This window comes from Giraffa tippelskirchi, chromosome 4 (genome assembly GCF_054371585.1).
Source record: "Giraffa tippelskirchi isolate mGirTip1 chromosome 4, T2T-mGirTip1v1.2.pri, whole genome shotgun sequence".
Lineage (NCBI taxonomy): Eukaryota > Metazoa > Chordata > Mammalia > Artiodactyla > Giraffidae > Giraffa > Giraffa tippelskirchi.
The window spans coordinates 148,856,286-148,872,975 of NC_137278.1; the positions used below are offsets into that span (position 1 = coordinate 148,856,286).

The window sequence follows — 16,690 nt, forward strand, 5'->3', positions numbered from 1 at the left end:
CTGGCCACCTCCTGTTCCTGGCACAGCGTAGTCGAGTGCTCCTTACATGAATCACCAGGTTAAAGGCAGCATCCTTGGAGGAAGGTGGCTTTCAGCCAGCCCGGATCAGTGTGGATTATCTGGAGGATCACGCACTCCCGTCCCTTGTTTCTTACTGTTTATCAGCGAGCACACGCCTACCCCATCTGGCAGCCTATATTTTGCCCTATGGAGCCAGCACTCATCATGTTTCTCAGAAATTGACTTGCTCACTATTTATTTGTAGGTCATAAGCACTTCAGAGAACAAGCAAGAGAGCTTTCCTCAAACTCAGTTCCTTCCACTTGATAAGTGATAGAGTGAGGGCAGCTACTTGAAGCCTTTATAAGCAAAATTTATCTACATCTTCTTAGCCTATTACTTAACTCCAATTTGGAGAACAAAGTACTGATGGAGGGGAAAATAGTGTTCTTATATGTCTCTCATTTTAGAAATATGAGATAAAACACCACCTCAAGTGGTGTTATATATCTAAAATTGCTTTTTAAAATAGGAACATTTTTATAAGAAAAATGGGTTCCTTTCCTATCTATTCTCATTTGAACCTTCACAAATGTGAGGCAAAGATAAACTTTAGGTATCAACTCTCACTCAGTAACCTTATTACTTAGTCTAGTTTCTGAGCCCTTGCCATTTGACAGTCCTGCCTTCTGTTCTCTGATTTAATTATAGAAGGTAGGCTCTTCCCTCCTGACTTTCCCTGAAGGCACAGGGGTGCTGGAGGCCCATTTCCAGCACGTGGGCCATAGACTCAGAGTAATTCAACCCCCGGAACAGATGGTCTACTGTCTCCTCTGTACCCTAGGGCTCTTTGAGGATCTTGAGACCGGATGCTCTTCTCCTGGGCCTTGGTTTTTAATCCACCTTCTCTCTTCCCATTTTGAAATAACTCATATGAGGAGTATTTCTTCAGATGTGATAACCCTTGCTCTTCTCTTTCCTCCATCTTTTCATTTCCTGTAGGTGTTCGTAGAAGTCTATAACCTGACTGCAGACCCACACCAAATCAATAACATTGCTAAAAGCATAGACCCAGAGCTTCTGGGAAAGATGAACTATCGGCTGATGATGTTACAGTCCTGTTCTGGACCAACCTGCCGCACTCCAGGGGTCTTCGACCCCGGGTAAGTTTCCCATCGTCCTCAATGACTTTGCCTAGTTGTCTTCAGCAGTCCTGCCATTCCTGGAAGCAGAGGGAGCCCAGTGGGTCCTTCCTGCTCTGAGCTGAGCTGTTTCTCACTGTTCTGCTTTATATGGGGAATACTGGGTCTTAGTGCAGCAGCCAGTTGTGCTGAGAAAATGAGCTGCTTGAAACCCTTGCTCTGCACAGGCAGTTGGGTGCTCTAGCTGGAGGCACAACCCTGCTCCCCACCACACAGGGCTCTTGCTCCCCTTCCTGTGGTTCTTGTCATGTTACCATGTGATCGCTCTGGTGACACCTGGGGCTGCTTTAGTGTAAGCTGACCAACGGCTACCCTGGTCCCTAGTGCTTCTCAGAGCCTGTGCCTTCCTTTCATTTCTCAGAAGCCCCAATTATAGAAACTTGAATACTTGCCAGTAAATTTAATATATTAAATACACAAAATGAAAGTATGAACTCTCAGATGTCAAAATAAATAAGCCCACTACAGTATATGAACGTTGGAAAGACATTTAACTCACCCACTAAGTTACTTCTGTTCTTCCTACTCTCCTGCCTCTTAAATAGTAACTTTGTACCAGTAACATGGTTCACAACACCCTATGTATTTGAGCTACATGTGCAAGCTGCCTGTCATTTTTTGTTTGATTATAAAATTAAAACTCAGACTCTCTTTGGGAAAGAATTATTTCAAGTTCCTATACTCTGATTATAGGAAAGAGGAAAGAATGATATCCTAGGCTGATGAAAATTAGTAACTTAATTATTTAGCCACCTAACACATGAAGTGATATCTTCAAGTTAGTAAGGAATGTATGTGACTAAAGAAATGGGATTGTAGACTATTTGTTAAAGAAATGTAATACTTTTGCTTTCAAACACTGTATGTAGAGCCAAAGAGACATGGATGCCAGTAAACTAAAACTAGGTAATGGGAATTCCCTGGCTGTCCAGTGGTTAGGACTCCACAGTTTCACTGCTGAGGGTGTGGCTTTAATCCCTGGTCAGGGAACTAAGATCCTTCTTTGTCTCATATAAGAATCCTTATTTTTTTAAAGTCAGTTTTGTCTTATATGAGTATTGCTACTCCAGCTTTCCTTTGATTTCCATTTGCACAGAATACTTTTTTCCAGCCCCTCACTTTCCATCTGTATGTGTCACTAGACATGGAGTGTCGAGGGACTAGACACAAAGTGGCTTGATGAAATGGCTTCACTAGACATGAAGGCGGCTCTCTTGTAGTCAGCATATATATGGGTCTTGTTTTTGTATTTAGGTTGGAGCATTTAATCCATTTATGTTTAAGCTAATTACTGATGTATATAATGTTCTTACTGCCATTTTGTTTTGGATTTGGTCTTGTAGGTCTTTTTTTTCCCCTTCCTTTTTTCTCTTCTCTTATGATTTGATGACTAACTTAAAAGCTTTCGATTTCAGCATCAGATCTGAATGAGAGCCTTTCTGAGTATTCTTGGTTTTAGGTTCTTTATCATCACTTTTAATATATCATGCCACTCCCTCCTGGCCTGCAGTGTTTCTGTGAGAAATCAACAGACAACTTTATGAGGATTCTGTTGTATGTTATGTGTTGCTTTTCCCTTGCTTTTTTTAAAAATATTTTCTCTTTAATTTTTGCCAATTTGATTAATGTGTGTCTCATTGTGTTTTTCCCTAAGTTTATCCTGCCTGGGACTCTCTGTTTCCTGGACTTGAGGGACTGTTTCCCATATGAGGGAATTTTTCAGCTATTATCTTTCCAGATATTTTCTCAGGCCCTTTCTCTCTCCTTCTTCTGGGACCCCGATAATGTTAATGTTGGTGCATTTAATGTTGTCCCAGAGGTCTCTTAGAGTGTCCCGTTTCTTTTCATTCTTTTGTCTTTTCCAGGCAGTGGTTTCCATCATTCTGTCTTCCAGCTCACTTAACCATTCTTTTATTCTGCCTCATTTATTCTGTCACTGATTTCTTTTAGTGTATTTTTCATTTCAGGTTTTGTATTCATCTGTTTGTTTCTTCTTCAGATAGTCTCTTTATTAAGCATTTCTTGTATCTATACCTCTATTCTTTTCCCAAGATCTTGGATAATCTTTACTGTCGTTACTCTGAATCTGTTTTTTAGTAGATTGCCTGTCTCTATTTCAGTCAGTTGTTCTTCTGGGATTTTATCAAGTTCCCTTGTATAAAACATATTCCTTTGCTGTTGCATCTGGTCTAACTTTTCTGTTAGAAAAGTTAGTTGCAGTTTCTGTACCACAGGCTGGAGGATTGTGGTTCTTGCTTCTGCTACCTGCCCCTTGGTGAATGAGGCCAGTCTAAGAGGCTTTTGCAGGCTTCCTAGGGGGTGAGAAGACTGGTGTGGGCCCATTAGTGTGGAGTTGGGTCCACCGTCCAACTCCACCAGATCTTGTCCCTCTGGTGGGCAGGGCCATGTCATGGGTTGTGTTTAGCAAGGTGCTGTGGGCTCAGGATGACATTAGGCAGCCTGTCTGTTGATGGGAGGGGTTGTATTCCCATCCTCTTGGTTGGTTAGCTTGAGGCATCCCAGCCCTGGAGCCTGTAGGGCTGTTGGGTAAGGCCAGGTCTTGTAAGAAGGTAGCCTCCAGGAGGGCTCATGTCAATTAGTACTGCTCAGAACTACCACCACCAGTGTCACTGTCCCCACAGTGAGCCACAGCTCCCCACCCGCGTCCACAGGAGATTCTCCAATACCAGCAGGTAGGTCTGGCTCAGACTTTATGAAAACAATGCTTTTACACTGGGTCCTGGTGCACACTGTGTGCCCCTTCCAAGAGTGGAGTTTCTCTTTCCTCCCTGAGTCTAAACTCACTGGCCTTCAAAGCCAACTGCTTTGGGAGCTCCTCCTCCCAATGCCAGACCACCAGGCTGGGGAGCCTGATGTAGTGCTCATAACTTTCACTCTGGTGGGAGAACCTCTGTGATAAAATATTTTACCAGTTTGTGGGTCACCCACCCGATGGGTGTGGGATTTGATTTTATCACAGTTGCACCCCTCCTACTGTCTTGCTGTGGCCTTTTTTCTTTTGAACTTTTTGTATTGGGGTATAACTAATTAACAATGTTATAGTTTCAGGTGAACAGCAGAGGGATTTAGCCATATATATACCTGTATTCTGTCTCTCTCAAACCCCCCTCCCATCCAGACTGCCTTGTGGTGGCTGCCGCTTTGTCTCTGGATGTAGGGTATCTTTTTGGTAAGTTCAGGGGCCGGGGTGGGGGTGGGCGCACAGTTTGCCAATGGTTGTTTAGCAGTTGTTACTTTGGTGTCTTCATGAGAAGATGTAAGTTCATATCCTTCTACTCAGCCATCTTGTCTCCATCCTCAAAACAGCTGTGGATCTTGGACACATTATCTTGCTTGAACAAGCCTCAGCTTGCTTGTGTGAGAGGCTTGTCTTGGGCGTTCACAAGATGAGTAGATCTCCACATCCGCCTGGCAGAATCTTAAGGTTTATATAGAGTCTTTAATGGGGTTCAGCCACTTACATAATCCAGATGGTCTCAACAACACCTTACCCTCTCATGCCTTTTTTTCATGAAATTGCTTTGTTTTTTTAACCATTACTAAGTGTCTTGTTTACATTCTGGAGGGTTAGGGCTAAGATTCTAGATGCTGGCTTTGCTGATGTTGGCTTGAGCTATTTCAAGTCCATGTGACTTTTAAATTCCTTTGTTATTTAGTTGCTAAGTCGTGTCCAACTGGTCTGTGACCCATGGACTAGAGGCTGCCAGGCTCCTCTGTCCATGGGATTTCGCAGGCAAGAAGACTGGAGTGGGTTGCCATTTCCTTCTCCAGGAGATTTCCCTGACCCAGGGATCAAACCCATGTCTTCTGCATCAGCAGGCAGAATTGATTTTATGTGCCAGATACTTCCCATGAATTGCCTTCCTATTTTATTGGTGGCCAGAGATGTCAGTGACTTACCTATGTTCATAATAAGCCAGACTCAAGCTCCTGTCTGAAGTGCATACCTTACGTCTTACCCACCACGGTCTGTGTGTCAAAAGGTAAAAGAAGACAGGGCTTTGAAAATGCTGCAGGGGCTTTCAGCGAGGGCTACACTCTTACACCAGGCTGCTTTATAGTTTAGGGATTCCTCCCTCCCCCAAAAAGCTTTAACCTTTCCTCCTAACCTTTCAAGATTTTCCTTGTTTTTCTTCTCTCCACTTTTACTATATTATTTTTGCTCACTGACTTATGATGGAATTGCTCTTAATTACTAAGTACTCCTGCTTCATACTAGGCTTCCCCGCTAGATCCTCTTCTGGTGATTTAGTTGCTTCTTTTGTACCCCTTCCTGCCAGTCTTTCCAGTTAATATTCTGAATGAAGTACTCAATGACTCACAGCAGTTAATGCCATTGTTTTTTGCTTTTTCTGTCCCCAGGTATAGGTTTGACCTTCGTCTCATGTTCAGCAATCATGGCAGTGTCAGGACACGAAGATTTTCAAAACACCTTCTGTAGCACCTGTGTGGCTGGATCTCTGCTCACCTCTTTCTGATGAAGTGATTGGAGTAGGTGTCTGTAGCTAGTCTTCAAGACCACGCCTGGAAGGGTTTCTGGACTGGCTTTAAGTTCTGTTTGAAAAAGCAACCCAATCAGCTGACTTCCTTGTGCAATGTGTTAAACTGTGAACTCTGCCTGTGTGTCAGGAGTGGCTGTCCCTGGTCCCTTTATTTAGCTGATGACAGTACTCCTGAGATCTTTGTTCTCACCAAACCCTTTTTGTCCTGGGGCCACAGTTTTTAATTAGTCCCCATGTGATCTGGACTTATAAATCCATTCAGATAAATGGCATTGCTTTGCTGGGGGTGGGAAATGTTTTTGGTATCCAGCTTGACCTAAAATCAGAGGACCTGCATAGCATTCCAGATTGAGCACTTCACTATCAAAAATACCAATATCACATGGCTTGAAGAACCATCAGAGCTGAACCATCTGATTAAAAACAAAAACCATTGGTTTTAGATTAGTAAAAATACACTTTTTATAATATTCATCACAATGTGATAAGGTCACAAATTTAAAACTTATCAACCAAGCTCTGTTCATTTTTGGGAATTCTGGGCTTATGCTTCATTGAAATAGAACAGTAGCAAGCTTTTGGTACAGGCTAATTCTAAGTAGTTACTGAAGGTGATAGACATCTACTTGCCAGTGACTCCTCACATAGTGAGCCAGTTAACACCAGGGCTATTGAGGAATGTCTCCCTTCTAAGATCTGAAAAATAAAGTGAGTTAAGTATTTTAGCAGAGAATAACTTTCAAGGGTTGGTGAAGGTTGTGTTTTCTGAGGGCCTTCTGTAGGTAGGGCTTTCGGGTTGACAGGTTGATGAAGGGCTATAAATTAGGTGTAGTAAGTGCCTGCCCAGCAGGGAGCCTGGGTTCCAGGCCCACAAGTGAAGTTGTGATACTCCTCTTCATTTTGCTGATATTCTGTTCATTTGTTGTTATAAGATGTAAGAATTTTAGAGTTGATGTAAAGTACCAACTACTTAGCTGCTTCCCTTTCAGCTAACTCCTTCCTGAGTTTTCGGAGTCTGGTGCAGTTTGGGCCTTATTTACTGTTCCTCTGTCAAAATCAGATCTTTTGACGTTTCCTCACTGTTTAGAACACGTATATTTCTGTCTCTTGGCTCAAAGACCAATCCCCTTTCTTACGTTGTCTTCACAAGAAGGCTAGTTGATGGTGGGGCAGCAGGTAGGAAGAGGAACTATGGTTTATAATCTGTCCAACTCAGGCAGTCGTGATTTTAGCTTTATGTAAAAGGTCCTAGGTTGAGCTTTAAGCACTTTGTAACACATGGCCATAATAAGTAACTTTCTATTACAATCCCAGATCGCCATGTTGGGTTAATAGCCATTAGGTTTATTCCTTTACCTCACACAATCCCAGTAACTGTGGTGGTATTTAGAGGTGAAATGGGCAAGAGAAATGAATACTTCTGTTTGAACTGTTTTAGGAAAAGAAATTCTAACAGTTTTGTAACTAAAAGCAAACTACAATGTTGAGTATGGGTATCGGCTTTATTCTTTTATTCCTAACATTAATCAGTCAGCTTCCACATTAATGAAAGTTGACCAGTTATTCCCGAATAAAAAGAAACCAACTCTTACCAGGTCTTGTACTGTGATGTGATATTATTCAGTTTTATGATGCTGCTTCCTAAAAGCAGACGAGGTCATGAGAGTAACTCAGATCAGCTAGCTGCTCTTACATGCAGCAGATTTTGGGTTGGGTTGGGTTGGTGGAGGGATGGACTGAAGCCCTCTTGGTACCTCTCATTTTTAAATGGTCTCTAATTTTTTTCTCTTGGACTGGCTTCATTCTCTGGATCTATGCTCAAATCATCTTTCATGAAGAGGCCTCAGTTTATAGACTAACAGACCACAAAATGCACTGAAATTCTTCAGAATATGTACAAGGGCCTCACTACAGGAGGCTTGCCTTTTCTCTCTCAATTGTACTGACTGGAGGTTTATTTTCCCTTTTAAGAAGACCGGGTGCCCTTCAGAATAGAGAACTGTAACTGTCAGGAATGAACAGAGATCTTGGGGATGAATAGAGAGTTTGCCTTATAAGATTTCCTATTACAAACTCTCCCTCAAATACAATAACATTCCCTGCAACTAAAAAGTAGGGAATGCCTTTTGAGCATCTTTGAATTCGACCAGTGGTGCTGTTTCAAAATGTTTTAATTAACAACACTAGGGTAGTCTGTTCTTAAATGTATTTTTAAGTGTCTACGGACTAGTATTTTAACAGAAGAAGGTAAATTGTCCCAGGATCCTTATTAAGAGACAGCAAAGGGGTATTTAAACTGATCCACCAGTGGAACTAGGTGGGAATATTGAGGTCTTTTGTTTCACCACCACTTAGGTCCCACTGAACTTGTGAATTTCTGTGTTTGCATCATCTGTTCCTAGAAGTTATTCTGCCCTGGCTCTGTGTCATCTCAGTCATTTAACTTAGAAGTGCCCTTCGAAGGACCCTGTTCACTGCTGCACTTTTCAATGAATTAAAATTTATTTCTGTTGTAGTGGAAATGTGTCCTTTGTTTTAGTCCACAAGTAGTAATTTTGACTTTGTTGTTGTTGTATACTGTTTAATGTTTTAATGGCTCACCTAGTACTGGAGATGGGCTGTTTCCATGGGGTGCTATAGTCCCTACCTGGAAAGCTCATGTATGTGTTCCTGCTGACCAGTCTCCCTGATGAGCACCATGCAGAAAATCTTCCTGATAATTCTTTATGCATTTACAGTTTGGAGGGGAAAAAAAAAACTTACCTTGAGCAGCTTTAATTAGATAAACTCACCTCCAAAGGTGCTTTGCCTTGATGTCCAGTCACGTGATCCACTGCCCTAAGTGAGAAATGAAGTCCTACTGGGGTTGACACGCTTTTTTTCTTAAAGGAATAGTATTTTAGGTTTGCAGGCCATGTCTCTATCGCAGATACTTAATTCTGCTGTTTCAGTACAAAAGTAGCCATAGACAACCCACAACTGAATATGCATGGCTATGTTCCATTATCAAAAAAGAAAAAAGCCATAATTTGCCAATCAAAGACCTAGTAGGTTGCCTCTTAGAAGTTCTGAAGACCAGAAAAACAAGAGGTGAGAAGACACCCATTAAGTTTCCAGACTACCATCAGAAAAACAAATACTTGGATTTATCACAATATCAAGTCACCAAGGGAGAGGAGACTGTATTTGCATATACTCAAAGTGAGGGTAAGTACAGACGACTCCATCCATTTTTCTAACTTGCACCCCCTCTATTCCCACTGAGACTGTACCTTGTCCTGTAGAACCAAACACCATACACATTTAGCATTTGTTTCTTCTTCTTTCTCTACCCACAGTGGGTCTAATGGGCTAGTCATATGTGTGCCTTGAAGTCTGTTGTGGCAAGAGCAGAGAACCTAAGGCCCCCAGCTGAAAGCTCGATGCAGAGATCTCTACTGATGGCCTAGGGATTCCTCCATAAGACAAGATTTACATGTAGAACATGGGAGCTGGCTTCAGGAGGACCACAGAGCAGATGACAGTTCTAAATCTCAGTCTTTGAGAGGACGCTCTCCTGACACTAAGCTGGTGAGACCTGAGATCTAGATCCTCGTGACCTGCAGCTCTGACATCCTGATAGGTCCTCAAAGGGCAGAGAAATACAAAGAATGGTTGTAATTAGCATTTATTGTGATAAAAAGGGCTCTGCAGACTAGGTTCTTTAACTCAGTTTACTCAAGCTCACAAAGCTAATTAGAGGCAAGATTTCAAAGGTCTGGCTTTGAAGACATCTTTCTATTAAATTCTGCTGTCTCTGTGATTTAAGAAGATCTCATAGATCTGAGTGCCTACTCTGTCTGGAAGTGAGCTGGGTTATGAAAGAGAATTATTCTTTTTCTGACCCCCAGGACATTATCATGTATATTGAAAAGAAAACTTGTCCCTGGTATCTGTTTTTACAGGGAAAATAGTTTCAGGCTAAGAAGGAGAGTTGACCCTACCATTCAAATGGTTTCTTGTCCTGCTCCATAGCCTGACTTTTCAAAACAGGGAGAACAGAGCTCCTCTGACAAACCTTTAAATTGACTCACCAAAAATAAGAAGGGCTCAAATAAATAAAAGCAGAAATTAAAGGGAAGACATTACAACTGCACCTCAGATATACAAAGGTGCGTAAGACAGTACCACAATTAATTAGATGCCAACAAATCGGATAACTCAAATGAATAAATTCCCAGAAACATACAACCTTCCAGGACTGAATCATTAAAACAACAGGAAATGTGAATAGTCTGGTCACGGGTAAGGACCAGGTAGCTTCACTGGTGAATTCTACCAAGCGTTCAAAGTGGAACTAACACCAATCCCTCTCAAACTCTTCCAGAAATAGAAAAGGAAGGAACACTTCCAAACTCATTTTACAAGGCCAGCATTACTCTCATACCAAAACTGGACAGCGACAGGTCAATATTCCTGACAAACATAGAGGCAAAAATCCTCAACAAAGTATCAGACTGAATTCAACAACACATTAAAAGGTTCACACACCATCATCAAGTGGAATTTAGTACAATGATTCAAGAATAGTTCCATATCCACAGATCAATGTTCTATATACCATGTTAACAAGATGAAAGATAACAAAGATGATCATCTCAATCGATACAGAAAGAGCATTTGACAAAATTCAACGTTCATTTATGATAAATGATTATAGAGGAAATGTACCTCAACATAAAAGCCATAGATGAGAAGTCCACAGCTAACGTCTTATTCAGCAATGAAAACTGAAAGCTTTGAGCAGGATAAGAAACCATTGACCAGGGTTCAATCCCTGGTCAGGGAACTATTTAATAAGATCCTGCAAGCTGTACAACACAGCCAAAAATAAGACAAGGATGTTAAGACAATCCCTGTGCACTGCTGGTGAGAATGTAAACTGAAATAGCCACTGTGGAAAACAGTATGGAGGCTCCTCCAAAAGTTAAAAATAGAACTACCATATGATCCAGCAATTCCACTTCTGTGTATTTATCTGAAAAAAAAACAAAAAACACTAATTTGAAATCCCGTATTCACTGCAGCATTATTTATAATAGCCAAGATACAGAAACAATCTAAGTATCCATCAATGGATGCATGGATAAGAAGATGATGTATATATATACACAATACTATTCTGCCGTAAAAATGAATATCTTGCCACTTGTGGCAATATGCATAGACCCTGAGGGCATTATGTTAAGTAAGACAGAGAACAACAAATACTTGACGATCTCACTAATATGTGGAATTTAAAAAATAATAATGAACAATTACAACAGGAAAGAAAACCAAGCTTAGCGCTATGCAGAACAGATATGGTGGTTGCCAGAGGTGGGGGTTGGGGAGTAGGAGATATAGGTGGAGGGGGTCCAAAGATGCCAACTTCCGGTTATAAAACAAGCCATGGGGATGTAACGTACAGCATGGTGACTATAGTTAGCAATACTGTATATTTGAAATTTGCTAAGAGTACATGTTAAACGTCATCATAAGAAAAAAAATTTTTTTAACTATGTATGGCAATGTATAACTAACATAATGACCAAACCTAATTTACCAAGAGAAAATGGGACAAACCTTTAGCCAAAACCTATAAAATGGTAGGTACCTGGAACAGGGCAAAGCTGCCCAGTGATAGAGGTTCAACTTGTCTCCAAAAGCAGAAGAAAATCTTCTGCACATTATAACTTACAAGTATAAATAAATACCAGTTTGCAGCTATAACTACCAAAACCTAGTAGAAGCTGCTTTATATGGTTGCTAAAGTATTGTTCTCAGCACATGCTGGAAAACATTTTAATGGACTCTCAGCTGGCAGGCCCCAGACACAAGTCCAAGTCTTCCCTCCAGAGGGTCTCTATTTACCCACAAACGTTGGTGCGTGGGAGAGCCCAGCGCAGGGGCGGAGCCGCTCTTTCAGCAGCTGCTGGAGGCCAAGATCTTGGCTTGGCTTCTGAGGCACCTGTTGTCCAAATCAAGATCATCAGACGCTACTCCTTTGCCTCGTCCTGATGCTAGGAAAGTAGCTCAGAAATGCAGCCGCTTCTGTTTAAGTCCTGAAGAAAAGTGGCTTCCCTATGTCCTTTTCTTCCCCAGGCCTCCTGTGTTTGCCAGCTCTTCTGAGATCACGTGAGTAGCAACTTTATTAGACCTGACATCAACACAAGAACTTGGATCCTTTCAGTAGTCTGGAATGAGAGACCACTTACTGAGTCATCTATCAGGCAGCCTTCAGCCAGTGACGGCACTTTTATGGATGATTCCACAGAAAATGAAGCCTGGGGTGCGGAGTCTGGTCTTCTGTACATCAGGGGAATACAAAAATTGGGGGCCTCCGTCATCCTGCCCCCTTCCCCTCCCTGTATTGCCGCTTAGGGCCCTGGTGAAGGGTTCAGCCAGGGGTGAACACTGACTTCACAAGGAGAGGCAGGAAGGCTTGCAGAACAGCCCCATTCCTTCTCCAAGCTGCCCAAGTGGCTGTTTCCAGACACGATGAAATGTTCAGTCCCACAGACGTTATGCCCCCCAGCTCAGAGCGCTGAAATGAGCTGAAGACATGCCCCAGTCCCCACAGAGATTGCTATCTGGGGTGAGAATTCACACACATGACAACATTGGAGGAGAAACAAAGGCCACGGCCCCCCCGATGACACCCACGTGCGACCCTCTGGTCTGGATCGCTCAGCACCTACAGGAATGTGACAGCATGGGCAGCCCTGGTCCCCGCAGCTCTCAGCCTTGTGGGTCTAACTTGTCAGAGAAGACAGACAACGCTCTGCCATTATATTTATGGAGGGCACACAGAAAGGCACTGAATGGAGATTTCTTGGTCTGTTAATCGCCCTGGATCCTGAGTGTTTTGCCTTCCCTAAGCATGAGTTTAAAAAACAAAAAACTTCACTTTGAAAAAAACGTCCCTCTTGGAAATTACATCCTAGGTGATGCTTCTTAGATGAATGTCAGTGTCAACATGATATGTAGACATCCTGGCCCAGTAGTAAAGCAGCCATACCACCACTATAGGAAGAAGAATTTGGAAAATAGTACCACCTTACACTACATCAGGCTTTACAGGGTGTAGAGTACCTTGACCTTCATTATCTTATTTGGTCCTCATGAGTCCGATGAAGAAGGCAAACATGATGCCCTCTCCACTTTACAGGGGGGCAAAAACTGAGCTGATCCAGGGCAATTGCCACTGTGAATTTTAACTCTGCCCCTGCCAAAGATGAACTCAGAACCCACGGAGAATTATTTAGCACTCTGTAAGTTCCTTTCTCATAACAGGAAAGGCAGCAAGAGTGATGCCAATATAACACACTATCAAAAGAAAGGCTTGAGAAACCAGTGGCTATTACGTAGAAAATTTTCTTGTAAATCATAAATTCTACCAGGTAACTCCGACTCATCCTTAAAAATCTTAGCTCTAAATCACTCCCTCTAGGAAGCCTTCTCTAAAAGCCTAAGTAATAAACTCTCACGCACTCTGTATTTCATCTTTGTGACCCTTGCCGGTTTTCATTACACAGGGAAACTGATGCAAACCCGTTTCGGTGAAGACAGGACCATGATGTTCTTTCTCACCATAATCGACACAGTCCTAACATCCTTGGGTAATTTAAAAGTACTTGTTGAATAAAAGAAGTTAAAACACTTGGTGTTCTACTCAAGTTTCTTTTTGTGTGAAAAACAGAAAAAACTAATAGAAGTGAAAAGTTATTAAAAAAATAAAAAAAGGATCATTGTAAGCATATAGGTATCACAGAGCCCAACAGTAAAACAGACACACTCATTCCTCAAATATGATTACAATTAGTTCTAAGCTGTTTGTGGAAAAAGAAATAAAAAGGAGGGAGGGAGGGGAATAGGAGGGGGAGGATGGAAAAGAGGGAGGAAACTGTCATAACTCACATTTTAATAAGCAGAAATCCTACTGTATTTCTAATAATATGAAAGTAACCTTAAATATTAAGTTAGAATAGTATTGATCATATGCATTAAAGTTACAATACTGTAAATAACTGTGGGAACCAAACAGTTGATAGTACCAGTAACATCAGCATTTGTCTTTTGGCAAATTTTTCAAAACTAGGCAAAATTAGGAATGTGTAGAACTCACCTTATTTTTCAAAAAAATAACACTAATTTTTAAGGAACTTATTGCTCTGCAAGGACCTAAGATATGAACATATCTGTAGTGACGTCACCGCTCCTATCCCTAATAGTGGTGTTAATAATTTGCATCCTCTCTTTCTTGCCTGGTCAGTATGGTTAGAGAATTAACTCTGCTGATCTCTTAAGAACATACTTTTGGTTTCGCTGATTTTGTTTGTTTTCCATTTCATTTGTTACCATTCTTTATTACTTCCTTTCTTCTGCTTACTTTGGGTTTGCTTTTCTTTTTCTTACATCTTTAAGAGGAGGCTGAGGTCCTTCGTTTGAGCCCTTTCATCTTTTCTAAAAGGCATTTAGTACCATAAATTTCCCTGTTTCTACGCTTGACCCCATTGTTGAAATGGGCACAGGAATACAGAGCTCATGTAAACAAAGATAATTCCTTTCTGAGGGAAGAGGGTACCAGGAGAAATTCAACAGCTAACAAATATCAAGCAGGTTCTGAATCTACTCTCTTCACCTTCAGAGGCCACACAGACTCTCCCCTTGGCTCCTTGCTGCTCCATTCTCCTGCTTTCTCTGCAGATTCTCAAGGCTCAATGGTGGGTTCAGTGTCCTGGCTTATGAGTACCCATCACAGACTAACTACAATTCCTCTGTTTCTTTATTTAGAATTTTAAGAAAGTCTAATTGATCAACAGTCTTGTTACCAAGGCCTAACTACAATCCAATTAGCCATGGTTGGGGCACAGGGTAACACTATACAAAGAACTATCCTTTCCAGGGCTAAGTGAGGCAGGACAGGGAGTCTCTTTGCAGGCTGGCCATTACTCTCAGTGTGGAAGTAATTTGTTTAAAGACAACTGTGCGCCTGGATATATCCCTTCAATCTATGAAATACACTGCAGAGCTCTAAGATTTACACTTAGTATTTGAAAAAAACATGGGGTGCTTGTTGAAGTAGGAGATTCTCAGGGCTTAGTATTAGCTTTGGGGTAGGGTATAGAAAAATCTGCCTTTTAAAAGTCAGCACCTGTATAGTCCATAAAGAAACAGAGTAATAACCTCATTTTTGTCTTGAAATCTCATCTAACAGATCTTAAACACTACCCTTTCCCAACTACTAGCTTCTTAACAACTTTTCCCCCAAGAACTATAGTGCCTTTGCTTGGCTCACCTTACTTGGAATAGAACAAAAATTTGAAACGCAAGCCGGGAGCAGAGGGTGGCAAGAGGGTGACACAGGCATGACACGAGGGACAGAACATCATTTCCGCACCCACATCCTGGCACACTAGCTCCTTGTTTTCCCTGACACACAGACCCTTCCCCAGCCCACAAACTCCTGCAGAAAGTTTATCTGGAACTAAGGCAAGGACGCTTGGGCTTTTCTGAAGGCTGATAGCCAAGTTTTCGGTTCCTAAGGCTGCTGTGTATTCTCAGACAAGCATCTTTTATTGATCAGGCATTTAATAACATGCTCAGTTTTACCTAAAAGTCATGGACTTGGAACATTTTCCTTGAGAGATCACACATGCATGAAAAAGATGTGAATTTAAGCTGTCACCTCCCAGCCCATAATTCAAGGATTCTAACTTGTGGCAAGACACCTCAGGATGCTGCTCCAGAATGACTAGAACTTTAGCAAATTTTCTCTCATTTGAAAATCAGAACGTCTTCTGGATCAGAGTCCCCTAGAACTCCAGAGAAAAGGAACTACACAGGGTTTAATTAATCTCCCGTGTCCACACAGGGTGGCTAAAGTGAGGGGAGTGTACACACACTAGGCAACAAGCAGACCTATGGCTGCTGAAGACAGAGGAGCATTCAAGGTAAGCCTCCTAGCTTAGAAACTCAAAACCAACTCTCCTGGATAAAGGAACTCCCTCCCAGACACAAAGCCAAAACCCAACTTCTTTTAAGTTTACAAAGGGTCCTGATACTTTCTGTTTGTGTGCAAACATTTAAAAATGCCAATACTCACCTTTCTCAGAAAGGGGAAAAGGAGCTTTCTGAGTTCAGCTGCCACCAAGTGAGTCACAAGTGACTTTGGAAACTAATACTAAGATCAGAAGATCTGTCATCTACCTGGTCAGTCTCACCTTATAAAATTAAGAAATATCTGCCAAAAAACAAACCCCAAATGAAACCCCAAACCACCAACCTCTAAAAATCCAAAAACCAGGAAAATCCTACAGATGGAATTAATACATTCAACTGACAGCTATTTAATCTGCCCACTCCTTTCCACCACCACCCCTTGGCCCCATTTCTCACCCCATCCTTATACAAATATGTTTTCTTAATTAAGTACTTAATTAAGCAAGTAGTGCTTCACAACAGGCAAATGTATACTTTCAAGAATTTGCATACTTAGTTTCCTGTGTTTCTTTGGAGAGGCTCATCCTTGATGAGGAAGCAAAACTCCAGCCTTCACAAGTATTTAGTGGTTCCTAGGAACTGTGACTTCTTGAAGCTATTCTTCTACTGGATCCAGGGAATTACCTTATTAACTGCAGTGAGAACATGAGGTTCGGTTTACCTACCCTGTCAGCTTCTTGCAAGCAACAGAACCTGTAAATGAAAACACAGGTAGGCATCTCCTCCTCTGTAACTTAGTATAACCCCTTAAACGGAATGCTAAGTGAACAACAACAAAAGGATGATAGAGTGCTCTGACATCAAGCCTGTCCCCTTCCATTTCCCACAAATCCCAGCTCTACTAACAGGCCTGATTTCAGCTGCACTGCCCACTACAGGCATTCTGATGGGCCCTCATTAGGCAGTTTTACTGAAAAACAAGGTTGAGCTTACAGGGAAAGC

General features: G+C 41.7%; 1 protein-coding gene across 2 annotated transcripts in view; it reads left to right on the top strand.

The window, feature by feature from the left end:
• The window catches only part of GNS (glucosamine (N-acetyl)-6-sulfatase), a 51,186-nt gene extending 42,939 nt beyond the window's left edge, over positions 1–8,247 (top strand). For both annotated transcript variants that reach the window (XM_081588861.1, XM_081588862.1), the window contains 2 exons: positions 1,003–1,163; positions 5,586–8,247. In XM_081588861.1, the coding sequence (XP_081444987.1) occupies positions 1,003–1,163; positions 5,586–5,664 (240 nt within the window). In that variant the 3' untranslated portion in view covers positions 5,665–8,247. The remainder of the gene's footprint in view (positions 1–1,002; positions 1,164–5,585) is intronic.
• Positions 8,248–16,690: the final 8,443 nt, after the last annotated feature.